The sequence below is a fragment of the Elephas maximus genome, chromosome X (assembly GCF_024166365.1).
Source record: "Elephas maximus indicus isolate mEleMax1 chromosome X, mEleMax1 primary haplotype, whole genome shotgun sequence".
Taxonomy (NCBI): domain Eukaryota; kingdom Metazoa; phylum Chordata; class Mammalia; order Proboscidea; family Elephantidae; genus Elephas; species Elephas maximus.
This window is the reverse complement of record NC_064846.1, coordinates 6632664-6648773: the sequence shown is the minus strand read 5'-3', so window position 1 is coordinate 6648773 and position 16110 is coordinate 6632664. Positions and strand designations below refer to the sequence as shown.

The 16110-nt window shown below is 47.7% G+C and overlaps 1 protein-coding gene across 4 annotated transcripts in view; it reads left to right on the top strand.

Moving 5' to 3' along the window:
* The first annotated feature begins 9543 nt into the window (after positions 1-9543).
* Positions 9544-16110, top strand: part of TMEM185A (transmembrane protein 185A) — a 161607-nt gene continuing 155040 nt past the window's right edge. For all 4 annotated transcript variants that reach the window (XM_049872230.1, XM_049872227.1, XM_049872226.1 and 1 more), the window contains exon 1: positions 9544-9745. In XM_049872230.1, the coding sequence (XP_049728187.1) occupies positions 9708-9745 (38 nt within the window). In that variant the 5' untranslated portion in view covers positions 9544-9707. The remainder of the gene's footprint in view (positions 9746-16110) is intronic.

Genomic DNA, 16110 nt, shown 5'->3' with positions numbered 1-16110 from the left:
ACAGACGACGCTCCGCCTCCCTCAGATCCCGGGTGGAATTGAGGGGTAGCTGGGGTTTTCCAGAGCTGAGAGCAGGAGCAGGTTCTCTGGAGCCTCTTGATTGAGACCTAAGGTCTCCCCAGTCCTCCACCTAACTGCCAGCAGGGTTGGGACCCCTCCCCCCAGGTGCTTGAGGCCGCCTTCTCAGAGGACCCCCACCCCTCATATTCTGGGGCCAAATTGATGGAAGCCCCAGTCCTTGAGATATTCTGGGGTCTTCTAGGCCTGAGAAAAGGGGCACATTCCTCTGGGGGGGTGCCTCTATATTCTGAGATTCCAGGTCCCGTCATCCTCACCTGGAGGCTTGACCGGGCCTGGACCGGAGGCCACTATCCCTCAGAGCAGCCTCAGCTCTCAGACTCCCAAGCCGGAAGTCAGGAAACATCACATCGGCGCTCCCCGCCGCTATCAGGGGTCTCCCAGATCTGTCAGCAGAGGCAGGGTGTGTGGGGGGGGCTGTTGGTTGTGGAGGGGCTCTCTGTATAGGGTATGGGGTACCTTCAGTGCCCCTTAAGGTATTCATTTTTACTGCTGTCAATACCCCGGCCCCCCCCTTCTGATGACCTGAGGATGCATCCCTCAGCCTAAGGCCCCCATCTTCCTGAGATCCCTTAGAAGGACGACGTAATGGGGGTAGCCCTTCTGCCCAACAGCCCTGCCAGTTGTTTCCCAGGGCTGACAGCAGGGGTGGGTGAGGCTGGGGTACTCTCTGTTCTGGCATTGGCGGGGGGTTCCTTTCATGTTCCCTCAGGCCTGTTTCCTCCTTTATCTGAGACACCGGATTCTATGCCTTTAAGACCAGGGGCAGGGGCAGAGGTTTTCCAAAGAAGCACCTCCCCAGAGGGTGCTGACTGCTGGAATTCCTGGTTTGTTACCTGCCTGCTCTCAGGCTCCTGAGCCGCACCGGTCAATCTCCTAAGAGCTGTGATATCCCTTTTCCCATGAGGTGGAGGCCAGCGTCCCTAATGGCCCTGTTGGCTTTGGGGTTTCCTGTTCCTGAGGCCCAGCCTAGAGCCACTGTGGCCCCTGCTGCTGTACCCACGCTTGCCCACATTCTCCTGTACCTGGCCTCAGTAGGCCCAGATTGGGGCTTTGCCTGTCCTGGCTCCCTACTGACAACTGCTCAGTTCAACATAGGACCCTTGCTGCTGTTCAGGTGCAGACATTTTTACTTGAATTCGTTGATGTCGAGTCGATTCCGACTCATAGTGACCCAAAGGGCAGAGCAGAACTACCCCATAGAGTTTCTAAGGAGCTCTGGTGGAATTGAACTGCTGACCTTTTGGTTAGCAGCTGTAGCTCTTACCCACTACGCCACTGCCAGGGTTTCCCTTTATTTGAAAGTCCCCAGTTTTGAATCACCTTTCACTATAGTTGAGGTTCTGGTAGAGCTGGCTGGGGATGCTGTAGCCTTCTGGTACGTCTCCTAATCCATTGAAAAAATCTCATCGTCGAGTGGATTCCCACTTATAGCAACCCTATGGGACAGAGTAGACCTGCCCCACAGTTTGAGCTGCCGACCTTTTGGTTAGCAGTTGTAGCTCTTAACCACTATGGCAGCAGGGCTGGTGAATAATAATCATTGCTATGTGAATAAGTGACAAATCACTATGATTATGAGTTATTATTCAAATGATTCCCTATGCACTTGGCTGCTAACTGAAAGGTCAGCTGTTCAAACCCACCAGCAGCTCCTCAGGAGAAAAGACCTGGTGATCTCCTCTAGTAAAGATTACATCCTAGAAAACCCTATGGGGCCATTCTGCTCTGTCACATGAGATCGTTGTGAGTCAGAACTGACTCAATGACACCTAATAACAACAACATGTGAATAAGTGACAAATCGCTATGATTATGAGTTATTATTATAATGATTCCTTATGTAATGCTCTGCCTTTGATGAAATTTTCATAAAATGAGTGTGAAGTTTTGATGTCTGAGGTTGATACAGAAGGTACAGCAGGGGTGTCCAATCAGCCACCCATGGTGTCCCTCAACCAGGAGTTTGAGCTTCCTAAAGGCAGCAGCAGACTTGGGGCAGAGGGGTTGGACATCAGGATGCTCCCCCAGACCAAATTAGGATGTGGACAGGAGCTGCACAGGAGGGGCTTTGGGGTTACCGAGGGCTGAAGGCTGTAATGACCACCAGTCTTTCCTGGGGCTAGACAGGGGATGGGTCATAGCTGAGCCCGGGGCTCCAGGGAGACGCCAGGGATAACCCCCTGTGCAGCACCCTGGACTGGAACAGGGACATGGTGTGCCGATCTTGGAGGGAACCGTCAGGTGTGGGGTCATGCTAGCCCAGAACAATGAGGGCTGCAGGGTTTCAGCAGCTAGGACATCCCCAGTGCCCACCATCACCCTTCCAGGGGGCATTTCCAGAGTCTGACATCCTTAGCAGCAGCCGCCTGTGGGGGACAGCACCCATTCAGACCTGGAACATCCTGATCCAGGTGGGGCAGGTGCATAGGAGGCTTCTATGCCCATCAGTGAGATGGGCCTGCATCCTGAGGGCTGCTGTGAGGCTTCTCAGCCACAGCACTGCTCTCCCGAGAAGCCCCCCAGCTCCCCCAGCCACTGTGGGAACCCCGCTCTGAGCTGCAGCTTCCTTGGCAAGGGGCTGACCTCCTGACTGGCCTTGCCAGCTCTCCCCTGTGGTAGATACAATTGGCAGGGGTCCTAAGGCTCTTCTTAAGCAAGAAAGGTGTCTCAGGGTTCCAACTTGGGGATGAGTAAGGGGACAGGGCTGGGCTGGTGGCAGGACCAGGGCAGGAAGCCAAGGGAAATCAACAAGAGAGCACACGGTACAGGCCAAGGCCGCCCAGCCCTCAGACTGAGGGTCGGTGTAAAGGACTCCTGTAGACCTTATACCCCTCGGGCCCTGGGCTTGAGCTGCCACCTGCCATTGCCTGACGGTCTGCTTGCCCACTGGAGAGAACCTGCAGAACACCAGCTACCTAGCAGCCGAGTGGGAGGGGCCAAGCTGGGCAGGTGAGTGGGGTGCAGGGCCCTCACCTGGGCACGAAGGAGGCCTCTGGAGGGCTGGACCACCAAGGCCCAAATCCAGGTGGTGGCTATGGCCCTACCTGGCCCGTCACCAGTGGGCCCTGGACCACAGGGGAGCCGTGGAGGGTGAAGCAGAGCCCCCGGAGCGGGACTTGCTGGCGGGTCTGTGAGCACTAACTGTGCTGCAGCCCTGCCGCTCTCTCACGTAATGCTTCCCCCACCCCCTCAGCCCTCCAGTCCCCGGGCTCCCCGTCTTCCTTGTGTGTGATGCTTTTTGTCCTGCTGTGTCACCAATCTCTTTGCAACCTGACTGAAATCTTCTTTTGGAACTTCTTTCAGGACTGGAATTATTACTGTATGTCTTACAATGCACTTTCTGCCCGCATTTTAATCTTTGTGAACCAGTGTGAGCCAACGCACGTGTACAGTGATTGGCACAGTTTTTCTTTTTTTCCGTGAAAATCCATCATCTTGGATGGTTCATCTCACACTTTAGATCTGTGCCGACTTGTTGTATTAGTTTCCTAGGGTTGCCACAATGAATTTCCACCAACATGATGGCTTATAAACAGCCAAAGATTATTCTTTCACAGTTGGAGACCAGAAGTCTGAAATCAAAGTGTCTGCAGGGCCATGCTACCTCTGAGGGGGGATCTTTCCTGGTCTCCTTCGGCTTCTGGTAGCCCCAGGCGCTCCTGTGCTTGCAGGTGCATCTTCACATGGCCATCACCCCTGTCTGTGTCCCTTCGCCTTTTAAAAGGACCCACCCTACTCCAGTTTGACCTCACGGTAACCCTAACTGATAACATCTTCAAAGACCACATTTCAAGATCCTATTCACAGGTACCAGAGGACAGGACTTCAGCATCTTTCTGAGGAACACAACTCCACCCACACCATTTGGTATAGCTCGCTCTAGGATGAGCCGGGCAAAGCCCCAATGTGAAAATGGCCTGAGTGCACCTGGGAGGAAGCTGGGAGAGCACCAGCAGAGCACTGGCCTAGGTCTGCGCGAAGCTGAGGTGGCCCCGGTACATCTACCTCACAAAGGCTGAGGAGGTGAGCCCTTGGGGTAGTCCAGTTCTTCCCCTACTTCATTACAGAGAGGCTCGTGTGCCCCTCCCTGGGCAGCCTAGCTTGGCAGAGGAAAAGAATACATTGACAACTGGTTTCTGTGTCAGTGGCCTGTTACCTGGGCTAGGCGTCCCCCCCGCCCCGGCCTGGTCATCTCTGGGGGCACTGCTAACATGGAATCTGTGGGCATACAAAGCGGTGGTACAGCTCTGGACCCTCTGCAACCCTCCCAAAGTCCCACCTGCCTGTGAGGCTCTGGGCTCTGAGCAGCCTGTCTGAGTCCTATCTGTGAAAGCTCTTGAAAGAGCAATGGTGCCTATTATTTAAGTGGCTGAACTAAGCAGCCATCTCATGCTTGATGCCTGTTTGTGGCAAGGCTGTGGGTAACAAAGATGGGGCTGGCCAGTCTGGCCACTCACAAGCACCTCTTTCTACCAGAGCATGGACTGCTGGGTCAGCCAGACTTCAAGCTGCATCTTTGCTCCTCTACCCTTAGTAGCTGTGTGGCTCAGGGCACATCATACACGCCTCTCTGTGCCTCAGCTTCCTCTTTTGTACTGGACTGTTTGCTGGGAACGTCCTCAGGGCTGGACACCGGCCTCTGCCTGGAGACTGGGCAGAGGAACTGGCCCAAAGAATCTGGGACAGGGTTCCAGAGATTCAGCAGCTGACAAACTTGCTGCACATTACTCATCCTTAAAACCACCTTATATAATAATATCCTTTCCTCAGTGGATGTTGGGAAGCCTAATTACCACTTGTGAAATGCTTTCAAGTTCTCAGCAGAAAGGTCATACATCATGGCAAAGCATGACTATAACAATTATGATACTCTCGAGGTGCCCCGAGGCTGACCACATTAAATTGCTCTTCCTGAATTTCTGCTATTGTGACAAAGTACCATAATGACACTAGACTAACATCCAAGGTATTGCTGTGCTCATGAAAATCTCGATTGGCTGGAAGTGGAGATGGCAGACTAGGTCACCTGTTGTGGGCCTGTCTTGCTTTATTTGGTTGTTGGGTGCCATTGAGTCAGTTCCAACTCATAGTGACCCTATGTAGAACAAAACAAAACGTTGCCCAGTCCTGTGCCATCCTCACAATCATTTGTTTGAGTCCATTGTTGCAGCCACTGTGTCAATCCATCTCACTGAGGGTCTTCCTCTTTTTCACTGACCCTCTGCCTTACCAAGCATGATGTCCTTCTACAGAGACTGGTCCCTCCTGATAACAGGTCTAAAATACTTAAGATGAAGTCTTGCCATCCTCATTTCCAAGGAGCATTCTGGCTGTACTTTCAAGACAGATTTGTTTGTTCTTCTGGCAGTCCATGGTATATTCAATATTATTCACCAACACCATAATTCAAAGGCATCGATTCTTCTTTGGTCTTCCTTATTCATTGCCCAGTTTTCACACGAGTATGAGGCTATTGAAAACACCATGGCTTGGGTCAGGCACACCTTAGTTAGACCTCAAGATGACATCTTTGCTTTTTTATACTTTAAAGGTCTTTTGCAGCAAATTTGCCCAATGCAATACATCCTTTGATTTCTTGACTGCTGCTTCCATGGGTGTTGATTGTGGATCCAAGTAAAATGAATCCAAGTAAAATGCATCTTTTCTCCATTTATCATAATGTTGCTTATTGGTCCAGTTATGAGGATTTTTGTTTTATGTTGAAGTATAATCCATACCAAAGGCTGTAGTCTTTGATGTTCATAGCAAGTGCTTCAAGTCCTCTTCACTTTCAGCAAGCAAGGTTTTTTCACCTGGATATTGCAGGTTCTTAAAGATTTTCTCCAATCCTGATGCCACATCCTTCTTCATTTAGTCCAGTTTCTCAGATTAGTTGCTCAGCATGCAGATTGAATAAGTATGGTGAAAGGATACAACCCTGATGCACACCTTTCCTGATTTTAAACTACACAGTATCCCTCGTTCTGTTAGAATGAAGGGCTCTTAGTCCACGTACAGGTTCCGCATGTGCACAATTTTCTGGAATTCCCATTCTTCGAAATGTTATCCATAATTCGTTATGATCCATACAGTTGAATGCCTTTGCATAGTCAATAAAACACAGGTAAACATCTTTCTGGTATTCTCTGCTTTCAGCTAGGATCCATTTGACATCACCAATGATATCTCTTTTTCCTTGTCCTCTTCTGAATCCAGCTTGAATTTCTGGCAGTTCCCTGTTGATGTACTGCTGCAGCTGTTTTTAAATTATCTTCAGCATAATTTTACTTGCACGGGATATTAATTATATTGTTTGATAATTTCCACATTCTATTGGCTCACCTTTCTTTGGAATGGCCACAAATAGGGATCTCTTCCAGTTAGTTGGCCAGGTACCTGTCTTCCAAATTTCTTGGCACAGGCAAGTGAGCACTTCCACTGTGGCATCTATTTGTTGAAACATATCAATTGGTATTCTGTCAATTCCTGGAGCCTTGTTTTACGCTAATGTTTTCAGTGCAGTTTGAACTTTTTCCTTCAATACCATTGGTTCTTAACCTTATGCTACCTCCTGAAATGGCTGAACGTTGGCCAATTCTTTTTGGTATAGTGACCCTGTGTATTCCTTCGATCTTCTTTTGATGCTTCCTGCATCACTGAATTTTTTGTCCATAGACTCTTTCATTATTGCTACTTGAGGCTTGAATATTTTCTTCAGTTGTTTCAGCTTGAAAAATGCCAAGCATGTTCTTCCCTTTCGGTTTTCCAACTCCAGGTCTTTGCACATCATTATAATACTTCACTGTCACGTCAAGCCACTCTTTGATGCCTCTGTTCAGCTCTTTGATTTCATCATTTCTTCCTTTTGTATTAGCTACTCTACATTCAAGAGCAAGTTTCAGAGTCTCTTCTGACATCCATTTTGGTCTTTTTTTCCTTTTCTGTCTTTTTAATGACCTTTTGCTTTCTTCATGTATCATATCCTTGATGTCATCCATCCTACAACTCATGTGGCCTTTGGTCATTAGCGTTCAATGCGTCAAATCTATTCTTGGTGGGATATATTCAAGGTCATACCTTGGTTCTTGTAGACTTATTCTAATTTTCTTCAGCTTCAATTTGAACTTGCATATGAGAAACTGGGGAAACCCTGGTGGCATAGTGGTTAAGAGGTTGGCAGTTTGAATCCACCAGGCACTCCTTGGAAACTCTATGGGGCAGTTCTACTCTGTCTTATCGGGTCACTATGAGTCAGAATCAACTCGACGGCAACAGGTTTGGTTTTCGGTTTTAGGAGCAATTGATAGTTTGTTCCACAGCTGGCCCCTGGCTTTGTTTTGACTGATGATATTGAGCTTCTCTATCATCTATTTCCATAGATGTAGCTGATTTGATTCCTGTGTATTCCATCTGGCAAGGTCCATATGTATAGTAGCCATCTATGTTGTTGAAAAAAGGTATTTCCAATGAGTAAGTCATTGGTCTTGCAAAATTCTATCATGTGATCTCTGGCGTCATTTCTATCACCAAGGCCATATATTCCAACTACTGATCTTTCTTCTTTGTTTCTAACTTTTGCATTCCAATCGCCATTAATAATCAATGCATCTTGATTGCATGTTTGATCAATTTCAGACTGCAGATGTTGGTAAGAATCTTCAGTTTCTTCATCTGTGGCCTTAGTGGTAGGTGTGTAAATGTGAATAATAGTTGTATTAACTGGTCTTCCTTGTAGGCATATAGCTATTATCCTAACACTGACAGCATTGTATTTCAATACAGATCTTGAAATGTTCTTTTTGACGATGAATGCAACACCATTTCTTTTCAATTTGTCATTCCTGGTGTCTTAGGCTGGGTTCTCTAGAGAAACAAAACCAGTAAAGTGTATAAATATATACAGATTCATCTCAAAGAAACGGCTCACAGGGTTGTAGAGGCTGGAACATCCCAAGTCTGTGGATTAGGATAGAGTCTTCTCCCGATTCATGTAGCTGCAGGGGCTGGCGAACCCAAGATCAGCAGGTTGGAAAGCAGGGTTCTTGCTCACAGGCTGTGAATATCCATGAACCCCAAGGTTGGTCAATAAGCTGATAGCTTAAGTCCCAAGAACTGGAAGTCAGACGAATAGGAGGCAGCTGTAGGATCCAGAGTGAGCAAAAAGCCAGAATTTCTGCTTATATTTGGAGCAGACCACAACTCCAAGGAAACTCCCTTTCAACTGATTGGCTACTCACAGCAGATCCCATCATGTGAGTGATCACATATAAACACTGAGAATCATGACCCAGCCAAGTTGACACAAATCTTAATCATTACACCTGGCATAGTAGACCATATGATTGTCCAATTCAAAATGGCCAATACCAGTCCATTTCAGCTCACTAATGCCTAGGATATTGATGTTAATGTTTTCCATTTCATTTTTTACTATTTCCAATTTTCCTAGATTCATACTTCATACATTCCATGTTCCGATTATTAAAGAATGTTTGCAGCTGTTTCTTCTCACTTTGAGTCATGCCACATCAGCAAATGAGGTTCCCGAAAGCTTGACTCCATCGACATCATTAAGGTGGACTGTACGTTCAGGAGACAGCTCTTCCCCAGTCGTATTTTGAGTGTCTTCTGACCTGAGGGTCTCATCTTCCAGCACTATATCAGACAATGCTCTGCTACTATCCATAAGGTTTTCATTGGCCAAGATTTTCAGATGTAGATCGCCAAGTCCTTCTTTCCAGTCTGTCTTAAGATTCCAAAACTAAATAAAGAGTCCTAGGCGGTAGCAAACATTCCTTGGCCACCTAGCCAGTGGTGGGCAGTGTGTCATGCATTCGATTTCATTGAATCTTCCCAACAAGTTTGGGAAGTAGATTTTAAACTCTCCGTTTTGCAGAGCAGAAAAACTGAGGCTCAAAGGAAGATGAAGTTTTAAGTAGGATGGCCTGAGGTGGGGAAAGAAGCCAAGTGTGTGGTGGCCACACAGTCCAGGCAGGCTCAAGGAGGATCTGAACTTGGTTTGCCAAGTGAGGCAGACTCCCCGAGTTCCAGTCTGGGAATCCCAAGGGAACAGGGCTGCTATCAACCCGGAGAGGACACCCAAGAGGGCAAGGTGGGCTGGGGGGGGGGATGACTTTGGTTCCGGGGAACCTGAGTTGGGGACGTCCAGCGTATGTAGCCATGGTGGCCTGGGGCTTGGAGAGGAGTGGAGACACAGACTTTGAAGTCACTGAAGCCTGGGAGGAGATCGCCAAATGCAAGCTCTCACCCTAGTGCCACTTCTGTAAGCCAAGGCGCAACCTTCATTGGCGGAAACGTTCAGCAGCAGCCCTTTCTGCGCTGATGGTGTCCGGGAAGACCTGTCTTCGGGACGGAGGCTCAGTCCCTGAGGGCGTGAGCACACGCCGCTTCCCAGGCGGGTGGGCGGAACCGCGGCGGGCGGGGCTTGGCGCATGCGCGCCGCCCTACGGAAGCCTGGCCGGCGGGGCGCGGCCAGGCGGCGGCTCAGGTTTCTGGGGCGGCGGCGGTGGGGACGCGGTTGTGCTGGCACCATGAACCCGCTGTAAGGCGCAGGCTGCGCGGCGGGGCGGGGAGGAGGCGCCGGCGCCGCGGTGAAGTTCTCCGCCATGAACCTGAGGGGCCTCTTCCAGGACTTCAATCCGAGGTGAGGCGGCGCTGCCCGGTCGGGCTCGGGGAGGCGCGGTGGGCGAGATGCTGCAGCCGCGGCGGACCGCCCCGGGCCCGGGCCTCCTGTGGGTGCAGCGGCTGTCCTGGAAGCAAGTCTGCCTCCCTCCTCCGCCCCGCCGAGCGGAACTTCCCGGCGCCTGGCCCAAGCTCTGCCCTGCCCTGCCCGAAGGGCGCCTACCCCGCTAAGCTCTCCCTCCCTCGTCGGCTTCACAACTTCCACCTCTCGGTTCCACTTCTCCCCTCCCTGCCCTCCGCTCTCACGCCAGGCCCAGCTCACTTGACCCAGCACCCCTTCCTCGCACCCCAGCTGTTTCCTCCCGTCCCCCGCAGCCCTGGAGGGTTTCCTTGAATTGATGCCCATCCCTGACTTCTCTGCTTCTTTGTTGAATTGATGGCTGAAACATTGTTAAACCCTTGGAGTTGGTGTCAGGATATGATAAGACCTTACATAATGCCTTTGCGTGTGAGCCTGCTAATTTTCCATACGCATTTTCGCATCCGTCTTCATTCGGAGTTTATTTGCACGAAGCAGATCTTTCTGTCCTTATTTCTCAGGTTGGGAATCCCCAGTGGACAGCGAGGAAAGAACACTGGCTAAGGAATCCAGCATCTGTCTTTGCATGTGCCACCCGTCCTGTAACTTGCTGTCTGTCCTTCCCCCAGGTTCCCTGAAGCAGAGACCGGCTCCTGCTCATTTCACTGTCCCCGATACCTACCGCCGCTGTCGTGCACAGATAGGCAGTTCCTTTGGACAGGCAGCACGTTGTACTCCTCCTTCTTGTACTTCTTTATGCTCCTGTATTGGTTTGTGTGCTTTATAAGAAAAATGTTGAGCTAAACTGAGCCAGAAGACCTACACTTGAGACTTGGCCGTATGTAACTGGGTAATTCTCTTCCCTTCTTTGGCCCTTCTTTTTTTTTTTTTTTTGTTTTAAAGAGATTGAATTCACTGTTCTCCTAGGTGTCTATGAAGGAAGTTTTTGTTTCCCTTATTTGCTAGTGTGAAGCCATGCACTCGGTAAACATTTACTGAGCACCTTTTGTATGCAAGGTCCTGTGCTAGGTGCTTCTGATGTTGAGAGGTCTCAGCTTGGGGGGCCCGTTGCTGTAGATTCCAACTCACAGGGGTGGAGAAGGGGTTGCAAATAGATTATGACAGTACTGTGCGGGACTGCACTGTGGGAGCCCAGTGGAGACCACTAACTTGGCTGCTTGTTGGAAATGCAAGGAAGTGTTGTATGTGTGTGTTGGGAAGTGCAGTCTAACGTTTTAAGCTATAAGCCATAGTGACTTCCCAGGTACCAGTGATCATGAGGATGGCACAGGACTGGCAACATTTCATCCTGTTATACATAAGATCACAGTGAGTCAGAGCCAACCCTACAGTGACTAACAACAAACGTACACTTATTCCTCTTTTGAGCACTTACCAGAGTTCATATTCTAGTCTGGGATGCCAGTGTTCCTATTACAGTACAGTCGATATCGTTGTTGCCCTTGAAGGCACCCTGCAAAGAGGAGCTTATTTAGAGTAGGTAACAGAACTTAACAGAACTAACTGTAGAGCTGTCCTCTGCTGCTCCCAGGGGTGAGGCTTGGTTTGCAGGGGTAGCCGACTTGGTGCTGAAGTTGGAGTTGGTTGAGTCTGGTGTATCTTCATTGTTTTTAGAGGGTGATGAGAAAGATAAGTAAAAACTGCATTGTTTTGTGTCCTTGAGCAACTTATCTGTCTGTTTTATCTGTTGAATGAGCCTAATCTCTCAGCAGGAGAGTGAGACTGAATTAATGTTTGATTGCAAAGTGCTTTATAAAGTTCCGTGACTCCTTTGCAAGGTGACAGATACTTAGAAGCCACAGGGAACTACCTTAATAAGTGATCTAACAGGCTAACAGAATTGCCAAAGCATATTAGTGCTGCACAGATAACACCCTTAACTATTTTTTTCCTTCAGCTTTTTTCCCAGAAGAAAGTAGTATTTGTAAATTGCAGTGAAATACCCGCAGAATCAAACTAATTGCTGTTGAGTTGATCCTGACTCATAGTGACCCTATAGGACAGAGCAGAACTGCCCAACAGGGTTTCCAAGGCGGTAATCTACAGAAGCAGACTGCCACATTTTTCCCCTAGAGTGGCTAGTGAGTTCAAACCTCTGACCTTTCAGTTAGCAGCCGAGCACTTAACCACTGTGCCGCCAGGGCTCCTTCACAGTGAAGTACTAGGTATCTGAACAGTTTTATAGTACTAATCAACACATTTATTAACACCTTAATTCTACCTGGATTAAAATAGATCTTTACTTGAAACTTTTAAAGGTCTTTTATGCTATGCCATTTTACTGATTCAGTGTTTAGTCGGTGGGAGGGAGCAGTGTTACCTTACAGATATTTCAAGAAGATGACAGTGGTCAGATATTTTTAGCTGATGGTTGTCATCTCTCATGGGCACACCTAGTTTTTGTCATTGTTCTTTGGTCTTATTCCATGCTGAGGAGGGCCTTCCAGACAGAGGATAAACCAAAGGGTATAGACAGGAAGATACCTTGTGCTGGGGCCTAAAACCTTGGTGCTGCCTTGCTCGTTGTGTCTAATTCTGAGCCAATTCAACCTCTGCCTCCTACCACAGAATCTTATCACATACTGTTGTCTTTGCCAGGAGTGTTTTCCTCTCTTCTCTCCTCCTGACTTACGGTTATCCTTGAGGTCTCAACTCACTTGTTTCTTGCTGAGGGAATCTTTCCTGACTTCCCTGACCAGGTCCACCGCTCTTTGTTTGTACAATCTTTGTAGTACCCTGTATTCCCCCTTCAGAGTATTTGTTTGTGTTCTTATTTCATTAATAACAATCTCTTCAACTAAAGTACTAAACTCAGCGAGGCCAGGACCATGACTCTTTGCTCATGATTGTGTCCTCCACACCTGCTCAATAAACGTTTGTTGAATGAATGACTGACTCTTGCTCCTACTTTCAGTCACTGCTTTCCTGGTGGTCTGCAGCCTGGTTAGCTTTCCTCTCATCCTCTTTCCTCCTTCGGAATCCAGCCATTTCATTGGAGAGATGGGAAAGACCATGATGCTAAGGCAGAACGTGGCTGCCTTTACTTTGCAGGTTATGTCCGTGTTGCAGAAATAGTCACTGTCAAGGTGTGGTGGGTCCTAAGGCCTAGGAAGTGGTTCCAGATCTCCTTTCCAGCCTATGGCTCTTGGGGAGCCCAGACCTGCTGCTGCATTGCCAAGAATCTGGAAACTGTGATGACAGAGAATGATTCACGAGTGTCAACACTCAGATGCACATGGCTGCCAGCTGACCCTCTGCCTATTTGAATCTGGCTCAGAACTGGTTGATCATGAACTTCTTTTCATAATTGCTTTTTAGTTACACAGGTTAAGACTTGCTGAAACAGACGTGCTGGACCCATCAGCCAGTCATTCCCTACATGCCTCAGGCTTCCTAGCAGCTCGGGGCCCCTACTCATAGACTAGACAAACTGCTAGAACAATATAGAGTTGTCAATCTCTGATTAGGAGGCAAAGCTGGGAGGTAGGGGTCTGGGGAGAGGTGGCATTAACGTGGCCCCCTTCCCACATCTCAGTGCCTTGGGGTTTTCTGCTACTTTGGTGGAGCTGCTGGCTCTGAGAAGGCCCTCAGCCCTGCAGCTCTGCCAGGCTTTCTGAGTCGGTGCAGTGAGCTCCTGTTGGGAGTAGGGCACATCCCTCAGGTGCCTGAGTGGAACAAAGGTTGAGAAACACTGCTCGGGGGGGCTCCCCTCCTATGGGTGTGGAGTTTTGATGTGGTCAGTAGTGTTTATAAACTTCTAGATGCTTCACTTGCTAAAGCCATTTCGGAGTTTATGTAAGTAATCTTGTCCCTCATTTGAAGTCAGGGAAAATGAATGTGATTGCTGGTAATACCAAACCCAAACCAAACCCGTTGGCTGTTGAGACGATTCCGACTCGTAGGGACCCCATAGGACAGAGTAGTAGCTAAAGGCAATTCCCTGACCTTTATCAGTCATTTCAAAGTATTTATCTTAAAAGTATCTCTTCATCAAACATTCCCTGAGTCTCTTCTGTGTGCCAAGAAATGTGCTGCTGTTGTTGTTAGGTGCTGTTGAGTCAATTCTAACTCATAGCAACCCCATATGACAGGGTAGAACTGCCCCCTTGGGTTTTCTAGGCTGTAATTTTTATGAGAACAGATCACCAGATCTTTTCTCCCTCAGAGAAAAGACTTCAAACCACCAACCTTTTGGTTAGCAGCCGAGCACTTAACCCTTCCACCACTAGGACTCCTAAGAGTTGTGCTAGGTGCTCTAAATAAAAAAATTAATTAATTAATGGGATGTAGTCCCTCCTTAAAACAAAAAAAAATTTTTTTTTAGAGCCCATTTATTTTTTTTGTTTAGAGCACCTAGCACAGCTCTTAGGAGTCCCTCCCTGGAAACCCTGGTGGTGTAGTGGTTAAGAGCTATGGCTGCTAACCAAAACGTCAGCAGTTCAATTCCACTACGTGCTCCTTGGAGATCGTATGGGGCAATTCTACTCTATCCTAGAGGGTCGATATGAGTTGGAATCGACTCTAAGGCAATGGGTTTTTTTTTTTTAGTCCCTCCCTCAAAGCTCAGACCTAGTGGAAGAAGTAGAAACGTCGAGGGAGATGAGAATTCAGCACAGTCGGAGACATTACAGAGACAGGGCCCCCAGTATGTCTGGAGCAGTTAGGGAAGGCTCCACAGTGGAAGGGACTTTTTGAGTTAGGTCTTGAAGGGTAATTGTAGGACTTTGTCAGACCAGAGGGCAGAAATGTCTTAAAGGGACAAAGTGTGCAAAGGCACAGGGTCCTGAAAGGGCCTGGTATGTTTAGACAATGGTGAAAAGGTCAGTGTGGTAGGAGCACTGCAGACGACATGTATCATGTGATTTTAAAACATCGTTCTTAGTGTTAGGATTCCCTGAATGGTACAGATGGTTAAGCACTGGGTTGATAACTGAAAGGTTGATAGTTTGAACTCCGCCAGAGGCACCTTGGAAGAAAGTCCTGGCAATCTGCTTCCGAAAGGTCACAGCCATGAAAACACTATGGAACACAGTTCTACATATGAGGTTGCCACGAGTTGGAATCGACTCCATGGCAACTGGTTATATTATACTTGGTGTTAAACAGTTACTGTGAGTATAATTTTATCTGTTATTGTAGTTAAAAAAAAAAGCTAGTTTCTAATTCATCAGTAGTGAGTGTATTGTGAGTACTGCCAATTAACTGCGCATCACTGGAATGCCTTTATCTGTCCTCCTGTCATCTCAAACCGCCTATAAGAAGATTGTCTTGATTAAAATGAGGTTGTTATTAACAATAGCTGTGACTTACTGAGTGCCTACTGTGTGCCAGGCACAATGTAGGTTCTTTTGTATCCATTATCTGTAATTTCTACAATGACTCTGTACATTAGATATTGTCTTTATTTTAGAGATGAGGTCCTGAGTGTTAGAGATTGTGACTTCCCCAAAGTCACACAAGGAGTAAGTGGCCAAGCCAGGATCGTAACCCAGGCCAGTCTCCTTCCAAAGTCTGTGCTCTTTCCAACATGCCATGCTACCTCCCTAATTTAGTGACTGTCTCTTCCCCAAATGCCACAGTAGGTCCTGTATACTAAGGAACCTTCCATTTATGAGCTTCAGGTGATTAAACAGAACAAAGTTTATATCAGAGCTTACACACCCAAATGAGTATTATCGTTCAAAGAAGTTACTTGGGAAAAGGAGAGGATATATCTGTCCCATTGCTCATGGTCCTTGTTACTCATCTGGAATTCCCTTTGGAGCAGTTTACAGATTATATGAGAAAATCAGTCTCATTGCTTTATAATCATTTTCGAACCAAAATAGTGTCACCTAGTTAAATCACACAACTTATTCACTAAACTTGGCTCTGACTGAATTTTGTCCATTTCCAAAAATCCACGCTCTTCTCAGTGAACACTTGGCAGCATTTAGGGTGTTCAGAGGAACAGCCTGCGTACTCACTAGGCGATTCCAAGAGGATGCTCCAAAGATGGTTTGCGCGATGAAGCGTCATTGGAATTAGTGTATGGCCTCCCAAGGGGACTGTTTAAAGGAGGCAAGCCTCATTTAAATGTATAATTTCTGTTTTTTTTAATCATTTCCTAAAGAACAATGATGAATCCGTGAAGCATTATCATAACATGGAGGAATCTGGAAGGCATTATGCTGAGTGAAATGAGTCAGTTGCAAAAGGACAAATACTGTATGAGACCACTATTGTAACAACTCGAGAAATAGTTTAAACAGAGATGAAAATATTCTTTGATGGTTATGAGAGGGGGG